Here is a 27,291-nt window from a genome sequence, read left to right on the forward strand (position 1 = left end):
ATTCAAAAGAAGATTCCTCTTGGATCCACACGATCCTCACACCGGCAGGCGAAGTCAAAGACATTAGGTGGATTGGTTAGTTTTCTCTCTTACCTCCAACACACAGCAATGACATGTCTTATGTGCTCCTTTCGCGCGGGGTCCAGCTTCCTTCACCAGCTTCCTTCACTGAGCTAATCTGTGCAGTGGCTGTGCAGCCTGGGAGAGAGCCGCTGGCCAGGAGATGGACAAGTCAGCCGTCGTGATGCAGAGCCGGAGCCTGGCGCGGCTCGTGACGCTCGCGGCTCCAAAAACAACCGTCCGCACACCTTGGACGGGGAACCGCTCCAACGGTCTATTTTAATGGCGCGTCTGTCCGGATGTGAGACTCTTCCCCCCCCCCCTGCCACCGTCTCTCTCAGCGCTCCGCTCCCCGACGCACAGCCATCTTGTTCAGCCTCAGCACCACCGCCGCGTGGACAGCTCCTGGCAGTGACGTCAGGGCGGCGGTGCGCGTGGGTAGTGGCTGGTATCCTCACGTTATCAGATCGTCAATACCAAAGTGTTTGCTGTAAAATATTGTGATGATCGATTCAACACTTTATTGCCATATCGTCAACATTGATTGGGATAGGCGAGTATTAATGGAATATTGTGATGAGCAACTTAGCAGAAGGATTTTCCTCTTGACATTCACTGACATCAAGAACTATGTAGAAGAAAAGGTACACTCACACTCACACACACTCTCTCTCTCTCTCTCTCTCACACACACACACACACACACACACACACACACACTGTGACGTGGGCATGTTCACTCTAATCAAAGGAGATATACACAGATGATGGAAATAATTGCAGCCGTTAATGTGAGGCGATTTAGATAGGAGATCGTTGACTGGAAGCAGATGAAACTGATGGTGCGTAAGATTACAGATTAAAGAAAAAGAACAAATATTTAATTTGTCATAAAATATCGATCTTTGAGCCTTGGTCTGTCTGAGCGTCAGTGTCCGATGTTAAATTCAGTGTTAAAACAGTGCTGCATATTTAAAACAGATCATCTCACCTGTATCCTTCCAGTTGAAGAAAAACAAAATCACACATTAATAAACATACTGTATATACTATTAAACTCTGGTCCAAGATTCAAATCATAATTTTACCCTGTGGGCCAACAGCTCCCCCTGCTGGTGAATAACATCCTGTTGCATCGTCACAGTTACCTCTGGGGTCTTTGCACCAAAATCATACAAACGTTTTACCTTTAGTGCTATGTAAACATGCACATTTGATAAAGTTGTTTTGTTATATAACTTTAACTTATGATGGGGTTTCATCAATGCCTTCATCACCTCCCACCTGCACTACTGCAATGGAGTTCTGCACATACAGGCTCCAGTATGTGCAGAACTCAGCAGCAATGGTTGTAACCCTGAACTACGCCCTGGCAGCACATCACCCCCTCCTTCATCCACCTTCACTCACTTTCGGTCATGTCTGTATCAAATACAAAATCCTCCTCCTCACCTGTAAATCCCTCCGTGCCCTTGCCCCCGAGCACCTGTCTGACCTCCTCCTATACCGGAACCTACAGCCCTCAGGTATGGGTCTGCTTGCCATCCCCCGTAAAAGCCTGAGAACCTACAGTGATGGGACATTCAGTGTGGCAGCTCCCACCCTTTGGAACACAGAGATCCACGATGACCCATTTATTTTGACCACTAGTTTCACTATCCCAGGCTACCAATTTTTCTAACTATTATTTTCTGTCCTTGATTTGTTTTATTAGTTGTTGTTATTTTCCTTAATTTGCAAAGAGGCCTTGGATACCTCGAAAGGCGCTATATAAATAAATTAATTAATTAAAAAACTCTGCACACATTTTTGGAAACATTTTCACTAGGGTTTAATGAACATTTAAGAAAAATACAAATATACTTCACAAATATATAATATTCTGACATGTTCAACTGTTCATCGATCCCACACCCTTCCATTATCAATGTAAATTCAAACATGTACAGCATACACTGACATTTCCTTTCAATCCCTTCCAGTTTGTTTTCATGCAGTCTAAATAACACTACGTATTCCCACCCTCCACATGCCAAATGGCATTTTAATGTAAACTGATTATTAGTCTTGCCTTATTGGACAGCTCATAGGGCCTGGAGATAACTGTCAATCCAAATTTACTCGTGACATTTGGGGAGGTAAAATTACATTACATTTATTGAAATTCCTTAACTGTTAAGACCCCCCAACACTGCCACTCAGATTTACATTCACACAAAAAAATGATGTGCGTGAACACACACAATCATAAAGAAAAGTCCCGTGGACATGGTCTGTGTGTAGTGTGTTGAAGTGTTTGTACCCTTGCTTTTACTATCCTTGAGATAGTCACATGCATTGTTTAATGGCACTGATTTCAGCTAATTCCACTGAGGCCGTCACGTGTCCCTCTGCTGCAGGAGTGAAAGGCTCTCTGCACACTCTCCTCATAACTTCTCACTGACAAGAAAAGTGTTGATGCAGAGAAAAGATGACATTCAGACATACAATTGAAATACAGTCTTCTAGAGTTGAGAATAATAATAAGCATAGTCAATTGTGAAGCTAATGTTGATCAGAAAATTATTCCCTATCATTTATCATGATTAGTGACATCATGAAGAAGTCTCAGAGGAAATGTAATATTTATTATATTATTTCACAGATTTATCGCCCAAAATGTTTAAGGCCTGACCGATATATCGTTGGAACGTAGAATTATGAGCCCACAAAGTGTGACGTATCTATATTTTGGTCATGTGCAGTAGGGCGCTATAATCCAGATAAGACAATGTGTACAGAACTACCTGATGTGTAGCTGGCAGTCCAATACCTGTGATCAGTAGAAGTATCCTTGGTCAGACTCCTAAAAGCATGTTTAGTCTGCGGTGAGATGAGGTTTTAGTTACCTATCAAAATGAGAGAGGACATCGCAAAGCTGGGTGAGCAGGGCACGATGCTTGTGTGGGTTTCCCTCCAGCACTCCACTGAGACGACTCAGGTACGAGTCAAGGTTTCCAAGAGACGCGGTCTCACCTGTACCTGTTCCGGGAAGAAGAAAAAAAAAAATATCACACAAAAGAATCTTGATTACACATCACTGAATATAATTTTTTATTTGATCTTCTCATGGTATATATAAAATGGAATGTAAGCACTAATATACGGTAGCAGCTACTAGGACAATATAGTTTCTATTACAGTCAGATATTTAAAGGGAAAGTAGCCCAGTCACTGAAGAGGGGTAATGTTATAGGTGTATTTATGATGAGAGATAACAGGAGAAAACGTGGAGACAACAGGAGATTTATCAATTGTCACGTAGAAGCATTACTGTTTGTCTTCTTTAAAATCAGCCACCTGACTGCTGACCTGGCAGGGGGACTGATGAGAGACTGTTGACCAGTGTGTGTTTGATGGCCAGTAAGTGTTGCTGAAGAGCCTGGGTTCGCTTCTCATCCTGCCCCAGTTCGGCCTCCAGACGCTCTTTAGCGTTGAACATGTCTTTAATGTGCCGCTGCAACACTGCATTCTGCTCCTCAAACTCAATGTTAGCTTTACGAAGTCGCCGCAACTCAGCTTCTCGAGCTGAAAGCACAGAGGAAAAGAAAAAAATTATAATTGATGAGATTATGTCTTAGTGGAATTAAAATTGAAAAAGCATTACATCAATGCAATCACATTACAGTTTTCATAACAAATTTACTCAATTGATTGTTTAAAGAAAGGCCGGTTATATGTTGTGCATTCACATTATGCTGCTCTGCATCATTCACATGATAATATCACTGACCACCCCCCCACTGGCTGCTGACTGTCCAGGCGCCGTCTTTTAACGTCCTACTAGTCAACAAATGACTTGCACAATTCTGTCCTAGATTTAGTCCTGAACACACTGCCTTGTGGTTGAGTTGTGGAATATCAAAGATTATTTTCCATTTTCAGGTTTCTGGTTACCTTTGTTCTGATCAAGGAACTCCTCTGTGAAGATAGGGATGTCAAATCTGCTTGGGAGTTCAGAGGCCTGAAGGACAGAATTAAGAACTCAGCTCTGTGTAACTTATATAATAATAATATTGAAGAATATACGGTGACAAGACATTGCAGTTTACCTTTGGTAGAGATGACCCTGAGCTAGCACTGATGATGACAGATGAAGTGTCTTCTGAAAGAGAAAGAAAATGTCAATAATTCGGGCAAGGTGGAACAGAGTAATGGAAAAATAAATATACAGTATCTTGGTGATGCCGACGTTTTTTTTCTGCGGGGGGGGGGGAGATGCACAGATGCACTAACGGTAAACAACATGATAAACATTAGGTGGGTATAAGTCAATGGTCACCTTTCTTGATCCTTTTGTCTTGAATCTTAGCACTGGTGATCTGATAGGCCTCAGTCTGTTGATAGTCCTTCAGTTCCTGTGCATACTGCATCTTCTCCCGCTCTGCCTCATCCAAGTAGCGCTGTGAGGACATAAATTAAGTTGTTACTTTGCTGATGTGGGGAAATAATCTATCTTGCTTAAAGAGGACTTCTTGATCATTTTATAACTTAAAAAAGAACATTTCGTCAAAAAATGTTTTGTAAGCATAAAGATTTCAAAACCATCAAACTGACAGCAATATCTTTATGGAGGTAAAAGTCACAAATAATAATGCTGCTGGTATGAAAACCTAAAATACAGCAATAGTGCCTTCTATTATGTTCTTGACTGGATTTCCTTAATAAAGCATCATAAAATACCCAGTGCACAGAATATACTGTGAATACGTAAGAAAAAAAAACCTTAAACAGTTACCTGTTTGTCATTTGGCGCTAATCGTGTCCACTCTGCTCCGAGTCTTTTGGTGATTTCGGGAAAAGGTAAATCGGGGTATCGGGCCCTCATATGTTCCCGCCGCTCATTCAGGAAGCGGACATATCCTGTGACTGGTGCCTTGGGACCGTTTGGCAGCACCTTCTTTCTTTTCTTTCCCTTTGGCCAGCCTCTCTTCTTGGGCTACAGAGAGGGGGAAAACAGCGCTCGTGTGGATGTGGGGGGTTGACAGTTGTTTGGTAACCGATGAAGGGCGTATTAAAATGTCCTGTTTTGCCCAACGCACACTCCGAAACCCACAGACATTCAATGCCATAGCGCCATAATTTCTGGCATCTTTGGTTACAATTAATTGATTAAATAGTTATAAACATTATTTTTTCCACGTTGATAGACTGATTGATTACCGTCAGTTTTCTATTTAATGTATTGACTCTGGAGGTTGTCATAAGGAAAGAGAATGTTGTTTCCATTAACCCCCCCCCCCCCCCCCCATGTATAAAATAACAGTTCAGATAAAATTCTGATATTTCGACCCCTCCTCCATCATTTGAAAGTAGGATTTTATTCCAGAACTGTTGTTATATAGTGTGGAGACAGTGCTCAATCAAAGCTTTGGCTGCCGATGGAGAGGACTTCTCTCCCCCTCCACCGTGGTCAGTCGTGGCAGGACTCACCTCGTCCTGAGGCTGCTCCGCTGAGTGCGAGGCTCTGAGCTGCTGCGATGCATCACCCTGCTCCTGTTTGATCCCTCCCATGATCCACTTCCGAGCAATTCACTGTGTTCAGGCTGAAAACCAGTCTCATCCGTTCGGGTTATGTCTGTGCACAACAACACATGAGAGGGTGTCAGGGTGGAAATAAATGCAGTAACTTGTTAATGTCAGCATTAATGTGTCCGCAGTGATGCCGCTTCTCCAGCTAACCTGCCTGCTAGCTGTTCACTAAGGCTAAATGGACGCGCGCGCACACACACACACACAAACAGACACAACGGACACAAAGGTAAGTGCTCGGTCTCCCGAAGTAAAAGAAAATACTCTACAGAAAAACACGGATCGGAACATTCGGTAGCGTTTATTCACTCGGGACAGTTTCTGCTTTAGACAGTTATTAGTACTTTTTAGGGATAAACGTTTTATTACTCACCCGATAATGAAATTCGTTGCTCAAACAGGAAGAGAAGACTGCCTGTCAGCTGATTGGTCGAAATGGAGACTCACGATTGGCTGGCTGGCGCACCTCCTCCACCCCCTCCTCCTCCTCCTCACTTAATTACATGTTCTTCAAAGTGTTACATTATCGCAAAGCATTTCTTTGGAGACTTTGACTATTGTATTGGACTATAAATAACGTTACGTTAAAGGGAAATAACCAAGTAAGGTATTGAATGAATTGAGAATATACTGTACTCAAGTTAATGTCCACTACTGGCAGTCCCTAACGAACGAAAACCTAGAACTATTGAAAAACTGACAGTTTTTATTAAAACTGATATGTTAATGTCGTTGCATTACAATTATGAGGATTCGCATGAACCGTTTATTTCAGGCCTCAGCAGTATGAGGTCACATCTCAGCATCGTTAACAACGTTAACCACCTTCCTCTGTTCTACTACGGTGGCTCAGATAACTCAAAATACAACAAAAACAAACCACCTTTTATTCTATTTTGTTTGGTTCTATGCACTATTTTAACTTATTTGCATTATAGTATTCTTAATTTGAAATGCTCCCCTTTGTTTATTCCGATTTTGTTACTTATTTAAGGATTTGCTTTCTTTTACATTGCATGTACATTGAGTGGAGTATAAACAAAAAGGCAGGATGTAGTGTATGTCAAAAACAAGCTTTGGGGGCCTGTCTACGTTATTCTTTAAAATACTTTGCCGGAAGTGGTCGTTTGGGAGTAGATGCTGGTTGTGCTGCGGTACCGCCAATGATCACAGCCAGCACATTTGCATATACAGTCTATGGAGCAAATAGAGTCAATGGAAATATGGCAGCATTCCAATATGTCCGGTAGTCATTTTTAAAATATCTGAAAATCTGAAACCAAACAGTAGAAAATGTCATGAAATTATCACTTTCATTGATCTCAGCCAACATTTGAGTCCTCTATCAACTAACATGTATTTGCATGTTTGGTGCAGTAATAAAAAAGCTACATTCACAGCTGCTGCTTGCAGAAGCAATCACAGTTAATATGGTGGTGGATTGATTTTTTTCTGTTCCTACCTATAATTCAAGTTATATTTTACTTTATTCAAATCTCTAGGAGAGTATAAACTCGAGCAGGGTTTTTCCTTCTTGTTAAGCCATTTCTGCCAACCCCCCCAGTTAGGACCCGGGATAAAAGTCATTGTTTTTCTGGTCAGGGTTGAGTTGTGCTTGAACTCAAAGCAACATGTCAAAGATTAATCGGTTTGTTTTGTTGCTTCTGAAAGATGGAGCTTTACAGCTACACCATGCAATTGATGCATGGTAGAGACTCAAATTATAGGTGGCATGGCCATTAGGTTAGATCTCAGGTTTACCCTCTAATTAAAGTGTACATAAAATCTCATTGTAATGTACCGTGACACGACCCAATTAATTTTCTTAAGAAAAATTTGATAAATTCTGTCAATTTGCAGCTACCTTAACATCAAATATCACCATGGACCTTGATATCTTTCATATAATTGCATGCAATGTCAACTTCTTTGGTTGTAATTTTCTGCAACCCAATGTATCATCTTCAGCATGTTGCTGCACCCATCAAAGTAGATCATAAATAGGTCTAGGGAATTGGGAGAAAATTATGCATAAATATTAAATTGGCAGCAGAACAATTAACAAGTAATGTGATACATAATTCAACATTTGTTTGCATGATCATCCCCTTAAAAAAAACAACAACTCAGAACAGCTGGAACCTTACGTTTTTATTGTCATTTATCGTTTACAATTTTTGTGTTCATTTATCTGTTATCGTCAATCCTTGTGGCAAACATTAGTTATCACTGTGTTCTGTACAGTCCAGTCCCACGATGTAGACTTTAATTTGGTGGGAATGGAGGAATGAGGCAAGTGGGATCAGACTTTTACAATTTGTCCAGGTAGTTGTCCAAAGCTGGGATACCTTCCTTGAGACCCTTGCGCTTGCGTGTGTCTGCAACGACTACAGCAGGCTTGGTTGTAGGATCCATTGGGCATCCAGAAAGGATCTGCCAGTGGTCAAACACGCACTGTGGGAAGGCCTGGCCACCAGTGTTGGATCGAAGGTCAGCTGTGAAACCTGAGACAGGACAGAGAAAAAAAAATTTAATGCCCAAAATTCTAAGTTGGCCTCCATTTCTATCATCAGTGGGCTTGGGCAAACACAATGACAGCCATTACATGGAACAAGTGTAAGCAGAAGAAGGACGGGGCTTGAAATGTTGGTTTTTTTTGGGCATCCAGAACTATGAACTTCTTTGTAAGTGTCCATGCCTTTTATACTCTAGAGTGCAGCATCCCACTGCAGACACCAGTGGAAATTAGCAAGTGAACGTGAAGTGGGTCGAGAAAAATGTATTTGGTATTGTATAGTATATTGTATAGTATTTGGGAAAGTTGGTTTGAGGGATGAACTACCAAGTGGTAGTAAACATACTGTAAAGTGCATTTCAGGTCAAGTAGTGTGACAGACAGTTCTGTATGATTATTGTATATGACTTGTATCAAGAAACATGATGTCAGCTACTGTTAAGAAAATGATTAGAAACCTAACAAGTCCAAATAGAGTGAAAGCTGACAGCCACAAAATACTTGAGGCCAGTCATGTCACGTTGAAATTACTTGACTGGCAGGCTGGCTTTATGTACTTGCAGTAACAATTGCAGGACTATTGACAAGTGTATTTATCAAGATTATACAATTCCGCAGAACACAGAAAAAGGTGCCAAGCGTTTGTAGATGTCTGAAATGAGGCAAACTTTTTTCCAAATAATATAATTTTCCCATATTTCACTTATCTACGATGACTGCACAGTAAAACGACACCTGTGACCGTAAGACTAAATGCAGCACAAACTGACGTAAATGTCAACTTCAGACAAAATTGTAAATATATTTTGTTAATACAATAAACAACATAAGCAACAAAAATCACTAGTTTTAGAAGAAATAAACAAGGACATACCAAATGACTCCATGACAGGCAGATAGGCCTTGACGACATACATGGGTGTCCCTTGTACTCTGTACTCATCAAACACATGACCACGCCTCTTGGTCAGCACGCCGTAGATTCCACCAATAGCACCTTCAGGACACTGCCAAGTAGAGGAGACATTAGGTTGAACGGACAAAAGTCAAATATGCTAAAAGATTACAATAAGAACTACAAAACCCAGACTAAGATTTGTGAATATCAGATATTTATGCCCTGAGGTACTCACCTGGATCTCTACCAGGTAGACAGGCTCCATGAGTCTAGGTTCGGCGGTGAGCTCACATGCATACAGAACTCTGCGAGCTGTAGGAATAATCTGACCGCCACCACGGTGAATAGCATCTGTATGCAGGGTTACATCATGGATGTCAAAGCGAATGGCACGCATGTTCTCTTCACAGAGGACACCCTAAAGAAAACAGATTGTTGAAGAAAAACATTATCCACTGAACTTGGAAGAGAATAAGTGCACACACTTATAATTTCACTCAATATATTAGCTGAACTTGTTATCTTGGACAGAAAGTTTTTGCACAGTGCAATGAACCATGAATTTTTGTTTATGATGGTCCTCTTACCTCCTTGACAGCCCACTGGAAGCCAGCCACTACGCTATCCTTGATCTCATTGAGGTACTGCACTCCTTTGGTGACATCCACCAGCATGTTGGGGCCAGTTCCATCAGGTCCGAAGCACCAGATCTTTCTGGCCTCAGTGACATCCCATCCATGCTTCTCAGCAAGGAAACGGGCGCGGAGCTTAAGCTCCTGACGAGCAGCAACGTCACCCTTCTCAATGTCCTCTGCAAGGCCATCCTCGAAGGGACGGGCCCTCATGAACAGACGGTTGTGCTTGTTGGGGGACTTTGACAGACACATGACACTTGATGGTGCACTGACTGTCTCCCTGTAGGACACCACTGGATCAGATTTCTAAAAAAGAAAGCAAGATTCAATGCAAAACTCGCAATATCATAATTACATCACTTGCTCATTTGTGCAAATAGATGATACTTAAAACTCTAGTTGACCTTAATTATGCATTAAATCACCTTGATTGGAATGCAAGCATGATCCTCCTCCAGATCCTTCAGACAGATCTCCAGATGCAGCTCTCCAGCTCCTGCAATGATATGTTCTCCAGACTCCTCAATGATACACTGCACCATAGGATCGGACTTGGACAGACGCTTCAAACCCTCCACCAGCTTGGGCAGGTCAGCAGGGTTTTTGGCCTCCACAGCAACCCTCACCACAGGGCTGACACTGAACTTCATCACTTTCATGTTGTGTGCCTGCTCATAGGTGGTGATGGTCCCAGTCTTGACAAGGAACTTGTCCACTCCAACCAGACCCACGATGTTACCACATGGCACGTCTTCAATGGGCTCAGTGTAACGGCCCATCATCAAAATGGTCCTGGCAAAAAAAGAAAAAATGTGAGTGTTAAAGAAAGAAAATTAAGATGTCCCCAATATCTGATAAATTGGTCTCACACAGCTATGCTCATACACTTTTAATAACTGAGACAAGAGGGTAAAATCTACCTCTGAATTGGTGCCAAGCAAAGATCGTCCTTCTTTCCAGGGGTAAAGTTAGGGCCCATGATGCGTACTTTCAGGCCAGTGGAGACAGACCCAGAGAACACACGACCAAATGCGTAAAAGCGACCCTTGTCACTGGTAGGGACCATCTTTGAGATGTACATCATCAAGGGAGCTTTGGGGTCACAGTTCTTGATACCTGGGTAAAAAAAAAAAAATTAGTCTCGACAATCAATGAGCCCAAGAACAAGCAATTGTTAAAATTATGCAGATACTGTAGATGTGACATTTTAATCCTGTCAATGAGCAAAATTTAAATCAGCTTCATACCCATGGCGGCCTCATCATCATTAGGACCTTCATAGAGCAACTCGCAGCGGTACTGCTGGGCAGTGACCGGGGAAGGCAGGTGGATTGTGATCATTTGCAGAAGGGCTACTCCAGCGGGCAGCCAGCGACGCATGACAGCCTTCAGGAGAGGCTTACCCTCCTTTTCCTTGTCCTCAGAATCCAACTTAATTTCCAGCTTTTCGATCAGTTTGGCAGTTTCCTCTTTATTGAAGTTCATGATGGCATTGAACACCTAAAAATGAAGTTGATATGAATTACCAGAAGCAATTGAACAGGGCCAAGCCAAAATGTTGATGCAAATGACCAATAGCGCCCTGCTCAGACTGAAGATCATCATCACCAATTAATCAGGTCAAAGTGAAGAATGTTTAGAGTCATCATGTGCAGGCATATGGAGCATAAAGTTTATAAAGGTAATATTTTTTCAACTCTGAATTACCTTTTTACCAATTCTACTTCGCTGAACACTGCTGATTAGTTTCCTAAATGCATCTGTACCTTATTGTTCAAGTCTGGACAGATCTTGTTACCTTGTAAATGGGGTCCAAGACAAGAGCAACAAAGGTGCGAGGGTGCCTTTTGCCATCAGCGCCAACTGAAGACTTGGAGAACTTTCCAGCATCTACATCATAGTATCTAGAATAAGATGCACGATGAGATTCATTAAGAGGCCAAAGACAGCTGCATTGATAAGTAAAGCAAATTTTGAAATCCAAACAGAGATTTCAAAAAAAGCTTGCTGTTTCCCGATCGCATGTGCTTCACTTGATAATCAAGCTTCGTTTAGAGACTCACCTGTCACCCCACAGTTTCTTCATCATGTCTTCCACCTTCTTGCAATGCTCCTCTGGTGACATTTGGGTGTTGCCCTTGGCAGCAAACTTGGCTGCATACATCTCTGCAAACTGCTTCAGGGTGAAAGCCCAGCCATGGAGTCCAGAGCCAAAGCCAACGGTACCTACAACTGGATCAACCTAGGAGAGATGATGACACTATCAGAAATCAAGTGACTTATGTTTGAGTCTTAATTAAATACTTTATTTACACTGACGTGTGATGTGACTTTTTGGGGGACAAAGTACTCAAGTTAAGCTACTGGTGTGCAAACACAATGAGACCAGTGAGTGCAAGACATAAGATGAAAGGTTCAGATGGCCACTCACTTGGATGTTGCCCATAGGTCCGTCTTCTTCTCCATAAGTACAGACGATGACATTGACATTCTCACAAATGCGCTGGAAAGACTGGTAAAGGTCTTCTGGTTCAATCTGCAACTCCAACAAGGCACGATCCATTTTGTTCATCATCAGGACTGGCTTGATACGCTCGCAAATGGCCTGACGGAGCACAGTCTCAGTTTGCACACAAACACCTGGCAGGGATACATAGAGAAAGGCGATTTAACCCAGGGGAAAGCAGCTTGGAATCAAATTTTAAACAAGTAGTAGAATGGTATATATAAAGTCAGAGACACTGCACTTTCATGAAATAAACACTTAAGAAAAAAAATCTTCACTGAAGATGATTTCTAAGACAATCTTATTAGCACGCTGCAAAAGCCAGAATGAGAGCATATTTTAGTGTGTTTATTACAAAATATATTTTATATCAAATTAATATATGTGTACACAATTGAGAATCATTTTGAATTTTGGACGCATGGAAAAAAGGCTGTGACAGGAACTGTCAATGTTTGACGGATAATCCAGTTTTACATCAACTAGTTTAAAATTGGCTTACCAGACACGCAATCCACTACAACAAGGGCTCCATCAGTCACTCTGAGAGCAGCAGTAACTTCAGAGGAGAAGTCAACGTGTCCGGGTGAGTCAATCAGGTTGATCAAGAAGCCAACGCCATCCTTGGACTTCTTAATGAAGGCTAAGTCATTTTCTGTCAGCTCGTAGTACAGAGAGATGGCGCTGTAAGTTAAGACAAAAGTAGATTTAAAACTTTCTAATTAAAAAAAGTTACTGCATTTGTGCTTTGAATAAAATCACAACTATATCAAAATAAACAGCATCAATCAAGTCTCAACATGTGTTCATTACATGTAATATCATTATAACACCATGGTTTGACATGTGATGTATAAGAGCAAAAGTTTTTTTTTTGCAAAGTTCAGTATACTACCAGATAAGCAAAAACAAAACTTGGGGCAAATTGTGTGTTCTGACTGGCCAAATCACTGCACTCAATACAAAAATAGCCAGAATAAGCAAAATAAAGAGTGCCATAGTTGACTACACAGCAGGAGGGTAAATTGAAACAAAAGTTGTTTTTTTTCTGCTATATTGTCCTTGAAACCTATTGGTTTTGTTTGATTACACTGAGCCAAACAAGCTGCCGCATTGTGTGACTTTTGATGCCAGCATTTAGGAATCAGAGGTATGACATGTAACACTAAAGCATACGCCTGTCCTGTCCCCTCCTTTCACACAGATGTCAATCCAGGTTAAACTACCTCTGATGCCATCTTGTTTCCAGATCATTGCAAAAACAGGATTCGAGAAAAAAGTGCAAGACGGATACTTACGTAGACTTGATGGTAATGCAGCGTTCCTGTTCATCTTTGCGCGTGTCCGTGAAACGGGTTTCTCCAGCACGGGCTGAGGCAATGATCCCGGCTTTCGACACCAGCGAGTCTGTCAGAGTTGACTTTCCATGGTCTACGTGCGCAATCACGGACATGTTACGGATATTGGCCTTTTTGTCCATGATGGCACGGATCTGGTCTACGGTAAAGTTCACCTGAGGAGGCAAAGTCAGAGTAAAACAGTCAAAAACAAATGGAAAACAGACTTTACGTGGCTGCATTCACGGCAACCTGGATTGCCTCATCCATGAATGGGATTGATTTTGATGGCCATTATTGAAAGGAATCCTACTGGAATGAAACGGTCATTGAGGTCATTCAACAGCCCAGGGAGAAAAGACAATTGAAAGCGCTGATCTGCCAGGAGTTTAGTAACCCAATGGGTGTTCACCCAAAGTGCAGATGTAGTTAATTGGCACAGCTTATGTAACTGTTTGGTCAATTTACCATATCACTGTTGACTAGGTCAGTTGTGTGTCACTGTGTCTTTATTGATTCCAGTCCTACAAGAGATTGTTTTCCTATAGTAGTTGCAGCGCCTGCAAATCGAAAATGGTTGCTGTCTAACAGGAGGGGTTCTGCGCTCCCATCCTGGGAGTTGGGTGTCCGCCATCTCCACAGCTGTGACGTTATTGTTATCTGCGTCGAAGGGGCGATTTAGGGTTTTTTCCCCCCCTTATTTCTCAAGACATCCAGTTGAGAAGGTGAGTTCGTCTACTGAAGTTAGGGTTAGGCAGCGTTAACAAGTAGCCCGTGGTTGGAAAACATTTTAGCGATAACCGGCATAATGCGTCGGCGCGAACGGGCCACGTGTACGGACGAGACGCTGTGCTAGATGCTAACATTAGCTTGACAGCTAAAGTAGCATTCTGGCCGGCGGGCACGAAATGCCGGCGAATCGCTCGTCCGCTCTGGGGCCACTTCAAAATCTGTGCGAGCGTTTGTTGGGCTCATTCGCGCGCCGCACGTCACGTCGATGCCTTGTTAACACGCCACATGTCCTAAAATCAGTCAAATCCCGAATAATATCAGCATTTAACAGCTGGGCAAAAACCGCTGCTGTCAAAGTTCGCCGCTGACGCGTCACCTGACACATTTCAACCACTTTCGACATCATATCCCTCAAATATCTTAATGGACCGCTTCACTTTGACGTACAAGTACAAGTCGTTATACCAGAACCGTTTTAACCGGAGTCGCGGCGGCCCTGTCGGTGCTAGCGGGACACGGTGACAAAATGGTTGCCATTTTGATCAAAGCCCGGCCCAGCAGAATGTACATGTAAGTAGCGGAGCATCTACAAACTGCCCGTTCAGAAAACATTCACATTAAAGCTGGGGGCCTCTTGTGCTCTGTAACTACCCGGAGAAAAATTAACAACTCACCATTTTGACGGATGGTTTTGGATTCGCTCGGTGAAGAAACCAGACAGGAAGTTTTACGCTGCCCACCTCACGAAGGCTTAGGCAGGGAAGAGGCCGCTGACGTCAGAAAATAGGGATTTATACCGCGTGCGTCAGCCAATGTGCGTCATCACGTACAGACGTTACCAGAGCGCAGCGCAGAGCCACGTAGAGAACAACTGCAGTTTGCGGCGGTTGATTCCAGTCCTGTCACACACTCCCCCGTTGACGTAAGGACCACAGGCACACACACACGCACACACACACACACGCACACACACTCCCGGGATCAAAGCGATCCTGTGACCCGGGATCTCATGGCATATGACAAGAGAGTGAATCCTCCCCGAATCTCATTCTATCCTTCTTTCGAATTATAGCAGACACAGACACTTTCATCGGTGGCCTCTACATGTATTACATTCAATGTGCACCCCATGTCCTTTGTAATCCACATTTTCAATTTATTTTATTTATTTAGTTTCCTGTATATTACACATACTGAACAGTATTTCCTTTCTATTGCATATTTTCAATATCTTTAGCTTTTCTATATACAGTGTGGTTTTGCCTTACTCTTACTTTTGTACTATTTAGAATGTATTTATTGTATATTTTGCTTTTCTTATTTTTTGTTTTGTTCTTTGTTTTGTACTATTGCACCGTGGGTCCGAGACAAACGGTTTTTCAAGTCCTCTGTATGTCTGTAACGATTGCAGGAATTGACAATAAAGTTGACTTGACTTGACACAGAGACATATATACAGAAACTGTGATGCACTTTGCATTTGGCCTGCTGAACGGCATCTAGAGAAACAATATAAACTCTAGACCTGGTCCAACACCCTGAAGCGATTGTTGCCACACCTATTGATCCACAATTCACACTATCACACAGCTGGGCAAATGTTAAATCAATTGCTGATAATTCATGCACTACATTTTCTTATATATGGTATTTTTTTTGTTGTTGTGGATTATTTATGTCCAAAGTGTCACTAAACCTCGTCCTAAATTTACATTTGATTAATTCAGTTATCTCCACTGGCCTTGGCATTCCCAAAAAAAACAAATAACAGGACCGCACTGCAAATTCAGACGCTATATTCTAAATCACTTGCTTTTACAGAGTCTCCTTGAGGAGCAACTCAATAATACATCACTTGGGAATATTTTAATTCTTCATCACCTATTTAATTAGACTGTAATAAAGTGAAAGGAAACTGAGACAGTAAATATCTTGAAGCAATCTTGATTTTATTAAACAAAAACAGAAACCTTGAATTGACTTAGCTTTTTTCTATGTCTCTCTCTCCACTAGGTGGCTGTATCTTCACCCTTTTCCTTGTGGTTCATTCGGGGCCTTCACCATGGGCCTTTATGCAAGGCACGTGTACAGTGAGGTCATCAGTTCAACAGCTCCCTCTTTCGTTTAAAATGTAGGTAATTCATGTCCTAGATGTGATTCCTATCTTCACAGCCATAACACCACGCACACACACACAGTCAGAAAGTTGCCATTTGAAACTGATTTTATCATGATCATGTTATCAACATAAATAATTCCTAAGTAATAGGTAGTGGAACAAAAAGCACAGGTGTGATTATTTAAATGTATCAAACAATCATCAAACTGTTAAAAAAAACACAGACACACCAAGAACATAATTTTCTCCTGGTCCTGTTCTGTTGGGATGAGTGTTCATTCCTTCAGTCAGACTGTTCATGTGACCTGATTTTCTTTCCACCCAGCAGATGGCGCCCCAGCTTCACACCCAGACACTTCAGCTTTCAATGCACCAGCTCCATATAACACACAGGTAATGCTCAACTGTCTCCATATCATGATAAATATGCCACCAGAGTGTAATGAACAGTGGTTTTATTAGTCACAGAGATCCTATACAGGCTAAAAGACAAGGTTAATGTCTATCAAGTGCTAAACCTTGATGTCTTTTTGCGATATAGCTGGAATGAATGCAGCAACTCATTTCCAATTTAACCAATCCCTTTACCTCCTCTGTTGATTTAATTGAACCGTGTTTGTTTGCTTTATAGTCAAGGCTTTTTCTCATTTGGCTTTTTTTGCTTGTAAGTACATATGCAGAGACACACAAAAAAGGTCAATCTGTTTGGTTGAGGGGGAAATCACTGACAGTCGCTTTTCTGTTTACCTACAAAGCACATGTTTGTTTAAAGTCCCAGTGGCAATGAACAAGGGGAATGTAAATAATGAATAATGATGAATATTGTTCTTTGTTTAAAAAAAACAAATCACCCAGAAATCTTCTTTATAATTCAAACAGCTCTCAGGTCATATTACTGCATTTTTAGCTACAACAAAATATGTTGTCTATTTTATTTTCATTACACGTTACTGCTAGGAATAACCTCAACAATACAGTCGCAACAGAATTGTGGTATCCAAAGATATAACAAATAGTCAACACTACAGTTCATTTTTGCAGAAACATGTTATGATTTCATAAATGTCTACATTTCTGCTGTACTGTTTGAGTAATGGATTTAGTGAGTGATTGGAAGTTGCAAAGTGTGAGACCTGGACAACAGGATCTCTTATTGGTAATGATAGACAGGGTTAGATTCAATGGAAGTTTTCATTAACATAGAAAATACTGGATAATAATTGCAATTCTCACAGATGGATGCATGAAGACTGTCCTTGGCTAAAATTCTGGCCACGATTTAATAATGAAATCACACAAATTCAATTTGAACTCATCGTGTATAGAATATAAAGGTGTTTTGCTATATTTTTGTGTGGTTTTGTTGGCCCTTTTATATCTGCCCTGTTGCAAGACCTCTTACTCTCATGTGGAGGTATTCAACAGTTTAAAGTTAAGGGGTGGCTGTGATAGAACAGTTCATCCACTAATTGGAGGTCGTACGTCAAATACATGGTTCCTCCTGTTCTCACGTCAAAGTGTCCTTGGGCAAGATAGCGGAACTCAAATTGACCCCGATAGTTGTACCATCATCAGTGTATGTGGGTTTGCGAATGGGCGAATGTCTTGTATGGTCTTTTGAGTGGGCGATTATACTGGAAAACTGCCATATACTGTAAGTGCAGCCCATTTAATGAAGTCCATTTAAATGGTGAATGCTGAATATAATTGTGTGTATTGAAAGGCAATTCCTTTTCTTTTCCGCAAGAGCAGGGGTCAGCTTGATAACTCTGGGAAATGGTGTTGCTTTAGATTCTGATGGATTACCAATGCTAGTGTATGCTAGTGTCACAAAGACTTTAAATAACATCAAATGATTCCATGATTCATATTCATAGAGGAAACTGGAGAGGGAGATGTAAAAAGAAACAGAATTAAGCCAAGCATGGACACACACACACACACACACACACACACACACACACACACACACACACACACACACACACACAGACACACACAAACACACACACACACACACACACACACACAAGCATAAACATTATACATAGTGGTGTATATTCAACAGATTTGACAGTTAATTACCTGTTTGAACAGGAGGTAAACTGTGTGAAATGTTCTCATTTGACGCCATCTCACCTGATATGCTTGTCAAGCTGTGCGTGGTGTAGCTCTCAGCATACTGTCGTATCTGAAAACTGTCACACAACATGATTGACAGTGACAAATGGCAGACAGCTCAGCCTGAGTAATTGACTATAGATTAAAATGACACCAAATGGTTAGAGGGGTATGCTTTCTACCAGGAGCTATCCCCGGGACTGTGTCTTGTCACGATTTAAAGTTGTTTTGCCTAGTCTGAGAACAGTCCATGTTCTCCTGGTACTTTGTATGACAGAAGGTGACAGTAGTCTGACATACCGTATCCACTGTCTAATCCTTTGAAAAATATGTGCAGGCCTGAAAGTCTTTAATACTGATCTGCTCCACAGTCTCTCCCACTCTCCTGCACTGACCCCTGCCCTTATTTACTTCTCAAATGAGAGTCTGACCATCACACACAGACACCATTTGTATATTAACAACATGTTATTGAGATGCAGGGCTTTGATAAAAAGCTGTTAGATTTAATTAGTTTACAGTCAATAATCTAACTCCCATTTTCACCCGTGATGATGCTTTCTTTTTTGAAGAAACACTAAGGCAAAATCTCTGTCATATTCCAGTGTCACATCATTGACATGCTTTAGAGCCCCAAATACCTTCCAAATGCATTTGTACCATCTTGACTAAAAAATGTAGCTCAGAAACAGATCCCCCCTGTTCCCTGGAGCCTCTCCAAGCTAACATTATGGCAACCAGCAAGTATATGCTACAAAAAAAAAAAAATGAAAAAAATAAACAAACATTTCTGTCATCAAATGACAGAGTGTAACCCACCGTTAGAAGTACGCTGTCACATACAAGGAATTTATGTTCAGTAGCTCTCAACTCTAGCACCTAGAACAAATGTATATGAATGCACATATGCAGATATGAAGCTAAAAAATACAACAAACATACAACATTTTATGTAATGTGCATGGAGTATTATGTTGTGTATTATGTGTGTGTGATTATATCAGGAACCACATCACTAATACTGTTCTGTGCAATGCTTTAGTTGAAGGCAAAAGTTGAAGTCAAAGTTATTCATACAGTTCAATCATTACTCACAGGAAATACTGAAACTTAACCTAATGGCAACAGCCAGAAGACGAGAACACTCCGTATGACCTAGTACCAGAAAGAAGGGCAAGGCTGCGCAGGGACCACTGCAGCTGTGTAGAAGGGCTTTTTAAAAGGAGCTTGGAGTCATTTTAAGGACATGTAGCGTAATCCCAGTGTCCTTCAGGTGCTGCTCCAACAAGCTCTGCGCCCTCAAGATGCTTCAAATAATAGATGGACAATATATTTCTACTCTATCAACAGATAATTGAAGTAAATACTTCATAGCCAGGATTTCAGTACTTTGTGAATTGCGTTACACAAAATGCATATGGTCCAACAGAAGAAAGAGTCTGTCAGGTTGTTGACACATGATCAATAAGATGAACAAATATATTACATAAGGCATCTGCAGTCACCATGACAACAGTTTAGAAACAGGCAAGAAAACATTTCACCCTTGATGCACAGTACAGAATGTGTGTGTGTGTGTGTGTGTGTGTGTGTGTGTGTGTTTGTGTGTGTGTGTGTGTGTGTGTGTGTGTGTGTGTGTGTGTGTGTGTGTGTGTGTGTGTGTGTGTGTGTGTGTGTGTGTGTGTGTGTGTGTGTGTGTGTGTGTGTGTGTGTGTGTGTGTGTGTGTGTGTGTTACTTGATTTCTTCAAGCATACATTCAACATCCTTTTTTAAAATCTTTACCTATCCAGTGCACTCACCAGGAGAGACAGTTTGATCTGTTGGCCTTGCAGCAGCTCTACAGGATCACTTGGGGGTTAAGGGTTTTGCTAAACAGCACCTGAGCGATGTTAACAGGTTTATCTTGAACAAAGAGGCAAACTTCAGATCACACGCCCACTCGTCCAACTTAAAGGGAAATGTTGGCTCTAAAAATGAAGTTGTAACTTGATTTAGACTCAACACTTAAGCTGAAAACACAGTGCAGCCACAGCACTGCAGCGTATCACATGACACATGTCAAGCGTCACCCCAGCATCAATATGGAGCATCATAAGTGATTCATAATAATATTTTTAGGCCCAAAATAGGCCTATTTCTGCACTCTCGCGCCATGGCATGTCTACTGCTGCTTCATGATGTTGCAGATCTTGCCTTTCAGCAAATGTCTATCTGACCATTTTTTTACACTTGGTATTTCAGAAAGGATAATTGTGTGTGATAATGTGCAGTTGTCTTGTATCTGACATGTAAGAAAACAGCTCAATCATTTTAGTCACTCTGACTACCCCTGAGGACTCCATCACACTTGTTTCTGATAGCAACTCACTCTGTACTGACTGACGTTTTATTCATTGGGGCCAATGTGACGGTCTTCAGCACCTGTCAGAGTGGAGTACCACAGCACAGCTTTGGATGAAAAAATTGCACATCACTGTGAGTTTCAACTGCAGGAACTCATAAAGCTACTCTGGCGAGCATCTTTCTGTCACGATTCTGCCCCCTTGAACTCTGCCGGCGCTCGAAAGGTCTGGAATGTTATTCATGTTTTAATGACTTCTTGTGGACTTTGATTTATCCATTTAACATTCACTGTGTGCCTTTGTTTAGTTACTTTTGTTATCCCTTGTGTTTCTTGGATTAAGTTTGCTATTTCCTGTTTACTTTGCCTTTCCTCATGTTAATTCACTTCCCTTTCCTGTGTCTCCTGCCGCTGTGATTGTCTGAACCTGTTCCTAATGTGTTCTCACCTGTGGTCATACGCCCACCTTGGGTGTATGTAGTCTCTGTGCTCCCAGTCCTCTGTGTCAGTTCGTCCCGTTTGCAACCTGTCTAGTTTGTACCCGTTATCTGTCCGCTCTTTTTCCACTCTGTGATTTTTGTTATCTTTACCACCTTGGACTGTAAGTCTGTTTTGTTTTCACTTTAATTGAAAATTATTATTTGTATTGCACTCTGCATTTTGGTCCTGCTGCTGAAAGCCGTAACAATTTCTAGTTTAGACTGCAAACTCTGCTTTAGTCAAGGGCCCATAAAAAAACATTAAACCATATTAAACTAGCACCAGCATCTGTACTGGTAGGTGGTTATTCTCAATCCTATGCTAAATTAGCCTCACCACCAGTCAGTCCATCTCGTGGTCGGTTTAAAATAAGTTTTCTTATAAATCTTACCGGTTTTTTTGGTCCTATTTGGCATGTTTCAAATTTTGAATTTAAAACCATGAATTTGAATCCTCTTTCACAAATTTATTTAAAAGTTGGACTGTTTTCTTGGTGAAATCCCCATGGTGGCTTTGTTGTTCAGGTGTTTAGGCAGTGTCCAAGACTTCAGTCATGCCAAGAAGCTTTTCCCTTATGGAGATGGGTGGCTTTCATCCGACTGCCATATTCTTTCATGCTAAAGTATTGTTGCTCTCAAATCTCAAATGGAAAAGGACAGCTATGGACTATCTCTTTCTTTCTTTTTCCGCATCTCCTTTCATACTCACTAAATAAACTCGGTCAGCAAGCACTGTAGCTGATGTCTGAATGTTCACTCGTCTGGATTTTTCACTGAACAGGTTCATAGGGTGTATTTCTTTGGTTGACGAGTCTTCTCAGCTTTTGGGTCAGAAGGCGTCATGGGATTTGTTGTGTAGCTGAGGTCACAGAGAGGGCTTACAACTTTAATCATTTGATATTCTTTTTGAGTATACAAGACACTAAATTGAATTTCTAAGGTCAGGGTGAACATTTAGCTGAAAATGTTAAGCCAACATTGATGTGCTTAGGAAAAGAGAAATCAAGATTTCTACAAATCAAGTGGCCGGTTCCATCTGATGAGGAAGATTATGTGATTATGATATGTGAGCCACCATACTCAGCATGACAATATATAAGCTTTATACGGCTTAATGAGAAATGTAGAAAAATTAAAAGTATGCCAAATGATCTATTACCAAGTCTTGTTTAAATGTATCAAGAAGAACATTTAAAAAAATAGTTCTAAGGAAAGTTCTGGTTGTATTTTTCTTATGATTTCTGTGCAGATATTGTTTATTCTAAATTGACATCAGGGATATTGATATTCTTCTGAAGTGTAAGCTGAAACAAAAATATGTGTTACATATGTCTGTGTGGTCAGATTTGACTGAGATATGAGACCATAATCCTAGAATCTTGGTAAGCTCTTCTATACTACCTGGGGATGTCAACACAGTGCAGACCAATAACATAGAATCCAAACGGATTAAATAAATGCTTATAATAATACAAATGTTATATATTATTATATAAATAAAAGTTCATACTTGATCTTACCTTATCTCACACTGGTGCATCTGCAATACTCCCCAGTTCGAAAGGATGCAGCTGATGAAAGGTGGTGCTTATCTCCAAGAAGGGGCTCCACCTCCCAGAAATACAGTCTTCCACTGGAGTGGCACATGGGGTCGGGAGTCTTCCCTTTAAAGGTAATACCTAATATTTCCTTTCAATTCTTGACCCTAGCCTTCAAAGAGGCTTTTATTAAGATACAGCATTGTTAGTTAAACTATTTCTCTTGCAAATCGGTAATCTGCCCTCATTTACCTACTCAGACAATTACTTTTATTTTTGTGAGGTAATGGAAGTAATGCTGTTGGCCTTCTAAAGCATGTTGGATAATGATCAATCATTAAAGATAGTTTTGTCTGTGGCGAAATTTGTTTTTACTTTACTCGTATCTTTTTCTCCTGCACACACATTAAGGAGTGGGAGCTGAGCAGCTCTTGGTTTTGAATGGCAGTGGCACTCATATCAGTGAGCATAATGTTTACTCTTGTGGGGCAGGCGACTAATACATCATGTCGTAGGGGAATTTTGATTAAGTCATGTGTGTTTATTTTATTGTGTTTGCAGTGTATTATCAGGTTGTGAACAGTGCCAGCAAGGCTCCATAAGCCAGTTTGGGACCAGCTAAATGTCCAGAAGGTGGTTAATTGAAGTGATGGGTTCAAGCGTCCACACAGAGCAGCTCTGAAAGCAGCTGACATGCTGACTTTAATCCAGCTTTTGTCAACACTGAAAGGGGCTTCAATGTCATGCTTTGCTGTGTCAGTTGACAGCAAAACCTGCCACACCCATCACATTTCACCGACCTGATATTTTGAAGGTCTTTATGCATGTATTCACTTCTTTACACTGATGAGCAAATGCTACTGCTGTTTCACCCTATATATCCGTTCCAAAAAGTTAAAGAGGTTGTAAGCAATTTTAAAAGAATACACATTTTGTACAACTTTGCAAATATTTCCTCAGTCTGCTATAATTTATGAGGACAGTCAAGTCCCATTCATCACATATTTTATTTATCAAATGAGCAGCTGCTGTATTTTGTCATTGTGCGATCACATTCAAAATCACTGTTTAAATCTGCATTGAGTTGGACATCAGTTGTCTAAAATATCAAGTTTGAGTGAAATTACTTTTGTCTATTATAGTCCATGAAACATAGATTACTTGCAAGAAGATATGGAGAAAGAGCAGTTAGAATAATCACAAAGTAGATAAAAGTTTTATCACTATCCTGTTACGAGAATAAATTGATTCACTGGCCAGGCATCTATCTGAATAACATCCCGTTAATAAGAAATAAGGATAGAATGAAAGTACAGATTTTTATCAGACTGCCAAAACACAATTTTGCAGAGCATTTCTTTTTGGCATACAGTCCATTCTTCTGATGATTATACTATGTGATCAACATCATTTGTCTAAAACAACATAGATACATATAGACTTTATTTAGTCTGATCCTTAGGTTTTATTTTAACATTTGTACTAGCAGATTTTTGTTCTATTCACTACATTTACTCCTGCTGCTCCTCCTGCATCTCCGAGTTGTTACTGCGTGGTGCGTGTTTGGGTATTTTTCGTGTTACAACCAATATTTAAAAAATGGAAAGCACTCACTTTAGAAAAGACCTTTGCCAAGACCTAATGTCCTCTATTTTACTTTCACATGCAATATTGGACAGACAAGTAATCATATAACTGCAACCAAAGGTTTGGCTTGATGGTGGCAAGAAAATATGTTTGGGTGATGGATTTAATTATATTTTAAGTAGTAACAGCCTACTTTAAACACTTAAATTTGTTGGTGATCATCTCTAACATATTTTCACATTTGATTTTATCTACCAAAATGTATTGGTCTTATTACTGTCAGCTTTTTGTGAAATACTACGATTAAACAAGGATCAGAGTTTAGAAGACAGGCAGTGATTGATGGCCCTGAATAATATAAGTGAATGATAATAAATGTTTTTAACACAAATCAGGAGATTTTCTTCAAATCTGAGTGGTTAATTGTTAAATATTGTACCTCATTCAGTGGCTGAGAGGTATTTGATACTGAATTAACAATACGCAGACTTTCCGAACAGCGGCAATTTGTTTGCCAGACAGGCAAAGGTTATGCACTCATAATTTTCATCTCCATTCCCAAACAGTGCAGAAAGTGCCAGCAACGGTTTTTAATTGCAAATGAGATTGCTGCTTCACTCGTGTTGCTGTAAGTGGGCCTTCTCATTCAAGCAACCTCAAGGGATAATTTAGCAATATTTTAACGACGGCAAGTTAAAATGTTGCATCTGGGTTTTGTTGTTCATTGTTTTTTATTCCTTTGAAAACTAGTCCAGCTAAATCAATGTGAAGAAGTGATGTGATATTTCCAGTACACTGGGTGTTAAGATCATTTTGATACTGTTGTCAACATCTCACTATTCATTTCTACCAGACTGTGGTATGTAGCTATATACATCCGTTGCATGCCACCTGGTACATAATCCTTCAAGTTCAAGAAAATAAAAATTCTGGGAATTGATAAAAGATTTTGCATATCCCTTTGGTGAGTTAACAAGATTATGTAGAACTGTGTAGACAAAAGTTATTTTTTAAGATTTATCCTTCATTACCATAATTTCTATAAGTGGGCCAGTAGTTTCTCTGCCAGGGTATGAGATTAAACATGTAAAAGCTGTGGAAATATCAACATATAAAAGTGTGGCAAGGAATTTTAAGACATGCTTAGAGGGAAGATTGAGCCATGACAGCATCCCCAGCTCATCTCTTGGCTCAGTTAACAAACTGCAGGAGGTCAAGGAAGTTTTCCACACTCCTCAAAACCTAATTTGTCTTAATTGTTACTTCAGAAAGGAGCTCAATCAAAAGGCCGCAGGGGGTGCGGCAGGGTAAGCCAGTACGGTTTCCTTACATGGCTGCGAGGGAGTTAAATTCTGAAATCTGCCTCGGGATATGTATAAGTTTAACGGTAGCCAGCCAGTCGAATACTGTGCAGTGTGTCAACATCACTCTCCGACACCTGAAGACACGTACTATCGGGTTCTCTTTACGCCCTTCTGCACTTTATTCCTTTCAAACATAACACTGTGTCTGTAACCAATCGGAAATGTAATTTTCCTTCTCCAACCCTAGAAAACTTTTTTCCATCTTCTCCACCCTACTTGATCCCCCAACTCCCCTTCCTCCCTTCATCCTAGCAACTTTGTTAACTACTTTGTAAAAAAGATAGACGTCATTCGCTCCTCATTCTCCGACCCAGCTACCCACACTTCCTCTTCTATACCCTCCTCCTCAGCTCCATCTTCCTTTTCACCACTCCCTCCCAGTGAGGTACTATCCATAGTCATCTCCCACCACCTGCCCCCTTGACCCTATCCCCTCTCACCTTCTTCAGTCTATTGCTCCTGACCTCTGTCCTTTCCTCAACCACCTCATCAATACCTCTTTGACAACTGATTACTTTCTTAACACTCTAAAGGCAGCAAGAGTGAATTCTCTTTTAAAGAAACCCACACTCGACCCATCTGATGTGAAAGATTACAGATAAGTCTCTCTTCAACAATTTTTTCCCAAAACACTAGAACTGTGAGGTCTTAACTTTCTGCGTGTCTCCACCAAAACAACATTCTTGACCATCACCAGTCTGGGTTCATCCTCCTCTCTGTACACCAGGTCAACGGGCTCTTATATTCACTCACGCGCCTTTTCCTACCATAGCAATGCAGATGACATCCAACTCATGTGGTCCTTTCCACAATCTTAAACCCAGGTGGCCGCACAAATCTCTGCATGTCTGGCTGACCTTTCTCAGTGGATGTTGACCCACCACCTGAAGCTCACACTGGACAAGACAGAAATGCCTTTTCTGTCCAGGGAAGGTGTCTCTCATCAACAGCTCTCGCTGTGACTTCCTGTGTATTGTTTCTTTTTAGTTTTTGCTCCGAGGCTTCCTCCCTGGGCACCTGACTGGGCTCCACACTTGTTTCTGATCTTCTCATCAGCGCTGGTGTAATAGCTGTGGGTCCCTGTGTTCTTGTCGTCATATTGTTCTACCTGCTTCGCAATATTGTTCATGGTTGACCTTTCGTCTGAAGAAACTTTGTTTTTTGATCCCTGTGATTTTTTATCATTGCTCAAACTCTTGTTCTCTTGTGCCTTAGAGAAACTGCCTGATTTTCTGACTGTTCGGAACCCAGCCTCAGTTCTAAGCCCAGCAACCATGCCAACGCTGCAGCCTTAACTAACCTGCCTTGCCCCTGCTTCTCCACAACCTACTTAGCACTTTTGAACCACATTCTTTTTGTGAACTTTTTATCATTAAACCCTTTTTTAAACCCTGATTCCCTGAATCCGTGGTCTATGGGTTCAATTAGCAACACATTTACCATTAAATACAAATATTGATTTGGTGCAGCTCTAAAATCAAGATCGT

The 27,291-nt window shown here is 40.9% G+C and overlaps 3 protein-coding genes, 1 long non-coding RNA gene and 1 other non-coding gene across 21 annotated transcripts in view; 1 reads left to right on the plus strand and 4 right to left on the minus strand.

The window, feature by feature from the left end:
• Positions 1-563, minus strand: part of unc13a (unc-13 homolog A (C. elegans)) — a 40,184-nt gene extending 39,621 nt beyond the window's left edge. For 7 of the 13 annotated variants that reach the window (XM_035646973.2, XM_035646972.2, XM_035646970.2 and 4 more), the window contains exon 1: positions 94-562. In XM_035646973.2, coding sequence (XP_035502866.2) covers positions 94-115 — 22 coding nt within the window. In that variant the 5' untranslated portion in view covers positions 116-562. Of the gene's footprint in view, positions 1-93 lie in introns of all 13 variants that reach the window. The other 6 variants (XM_035646962.2, XM_035646964.2, XM_035646963.2 and 3 more) reach the window with 2 other exon arrangements.
• Positions 564-1,866: 1,303 nt separating this feature from the next.
• hmg20b (high mobility group 20B) lies at positions 1,867-6,111 on the minus strand. Of its 2 annotated transcripts, none has more exons than XM_035646989.2 (9): positions 6,005-6,111; positions 5,533-5,677; positions 4,838-5,038; positions 4,382-4,502; positions 4,152-4,201; positions 3,997-4,063; positions 3,412-3,627; positions 2,949-3,081; positions 1,867-2,499 (listed from the first exon to the last, which is right to left on the minus strand). In XM_035646989.2, exons 2-9 carry the CDS (start codon positions 5,611-5,613, stop codon positions 2,487-2,489), a joined length of 882 nt encoding a protein of 293 aa, XP_035502882.1. In that variant the 5' UTR covers positions 5,614-5,677; positions 6,005-6,111; the 3' UTR covers positions 1,867-2,486. The 2 variants fall into 2 exon arrangements, with proteins under 2 accessions (XP_035502882.1, XP_035502881.1); XM_035646988.2 differs by having other exon boundaries at positions 4,152-4,204.
• A 1,656-nt stretch (positions 6,112-7,767) lies between these two features.
• On the minus strand, positions 7,768-15,074 carry LOC118317888 (elongation factor 2). Its single transcript, XM_035646996.2, has 13 exons — positions 14,929-15,074; positions 13,484-13,698; positions 12,688-12,869; positions 12,111-12,319; positions 11,743-11,921; positions 11,478-11,583; positions 10,927-11,179; positions 10,600-10,795; positions 10,105-10,471; positions 9,632-9,985; positions 9,280-9,462; positions 9,021-9,153; positions 7,768-8,135 (listed from the first exon to the last, which is right to left on the minus strand). The coding sequence occupies exons 1-13, from the start codon at positions 14,929-14,931 to the stop codon at positions 7,942-7,944; spliced, it is 2,574 nt and encodes an 857-aa protein (XP_035502889.1). The 5' UTR covers positions 14,932-15,074; the 3' UTR covers positions 7,768-7,941.
• Positions 11,264-11,332, minus strand: LOC118318892. Its single transcript, XR_004795855.1, has one exon. It is a non-coding gene; the product is annotated as a small nucleolar RNA SNORD37 (small nucleolar RNA).
• Positions 15,075-15,092: 18 nt separating the features above from the next.
• LOC124850925 lies at positions 15,093-27,291 on the plus strand. Of its 4 annotated transcripts, XR_007032021.1 has the most exons (5): positions 15,221-15,392; positions 16,268-16,385; positions 16,699-16,766; positions 22,872-22,987; positions 27,020-27,291. It is a non-coding gene; the product is annotated as an uncharacterized LOC124850925 (long non-coding RNA). The 4 variants fall into 4 exon arrangements; XR_007032023.1 differs by lacking the exons at positions 15,221-15,392; positions 27,020-27,291 and adding an exon at positions 15,093-15,176 and having other exon boundaries at positions 22,872-23,657; XR_007032020.1 differs by lacking the exon at positions 27,020-27,291 and having other exon boundaries at positions 22,872-23,657.

Source organism: Scophthalmus maximus, chromosome 13 (genome assembly GCF_022379125.1).
Source record: "Scophthalmus maximus strain ysfricsl-2021 chromosome 13, ASM2237912v1, whole genome shotgun sequence".
NCBI classification, from domain to species: Eukaryota; Metazoa; Chordata; class Actinopteri; order Pleuronectiformes; family Scophthalmidae; genus Scophthalmus; species Scophthalmus maximus.

Excerpts from the sequence above, each read along its gene's own strand:
- hmg20b (XM_035646988.2), bottom strand. The coding sequence starts at position 5,613 with ATGGGAGGGATCAAACAGGAGCAGGGTGATGCATCGCAGCAGCTCAGA. Across the intron at positions 4,064-4,151 it reads CAGGGTCATCTCTACCAAAG|GCCTCTGAACTCCCAAGCAG; the intron begins GTAAACTGCAAT and ends TCTGTCCTTCAG. Across the intron at positions 3,082-3,411 it reads CTCATCAGTCCCCCTGCCAG|GTACAGGTGAGACCGCGTCT; the intron begins GTCAGCAGTCAG and ends TTCCCGGAACAG.
- LOC118317888 (XM_035646996.2), bottom strand. Across the intron at positions 9,154-9,279 it reads TCTACCTGGTAGAGATCCAG|TGTCCTGAAGGTGCTATTGG; the intron begins GTGAGTACCTCA and ends TCTACTTGGCAG. Across the intron at positions 8,136-9,020 it reads GCCTGTCATGGAGTCATTTG|GTTTCACAGCTGACCTTCGA; the intron begins GTATGTCCTTGT and ends GTCCTGTCTCAG.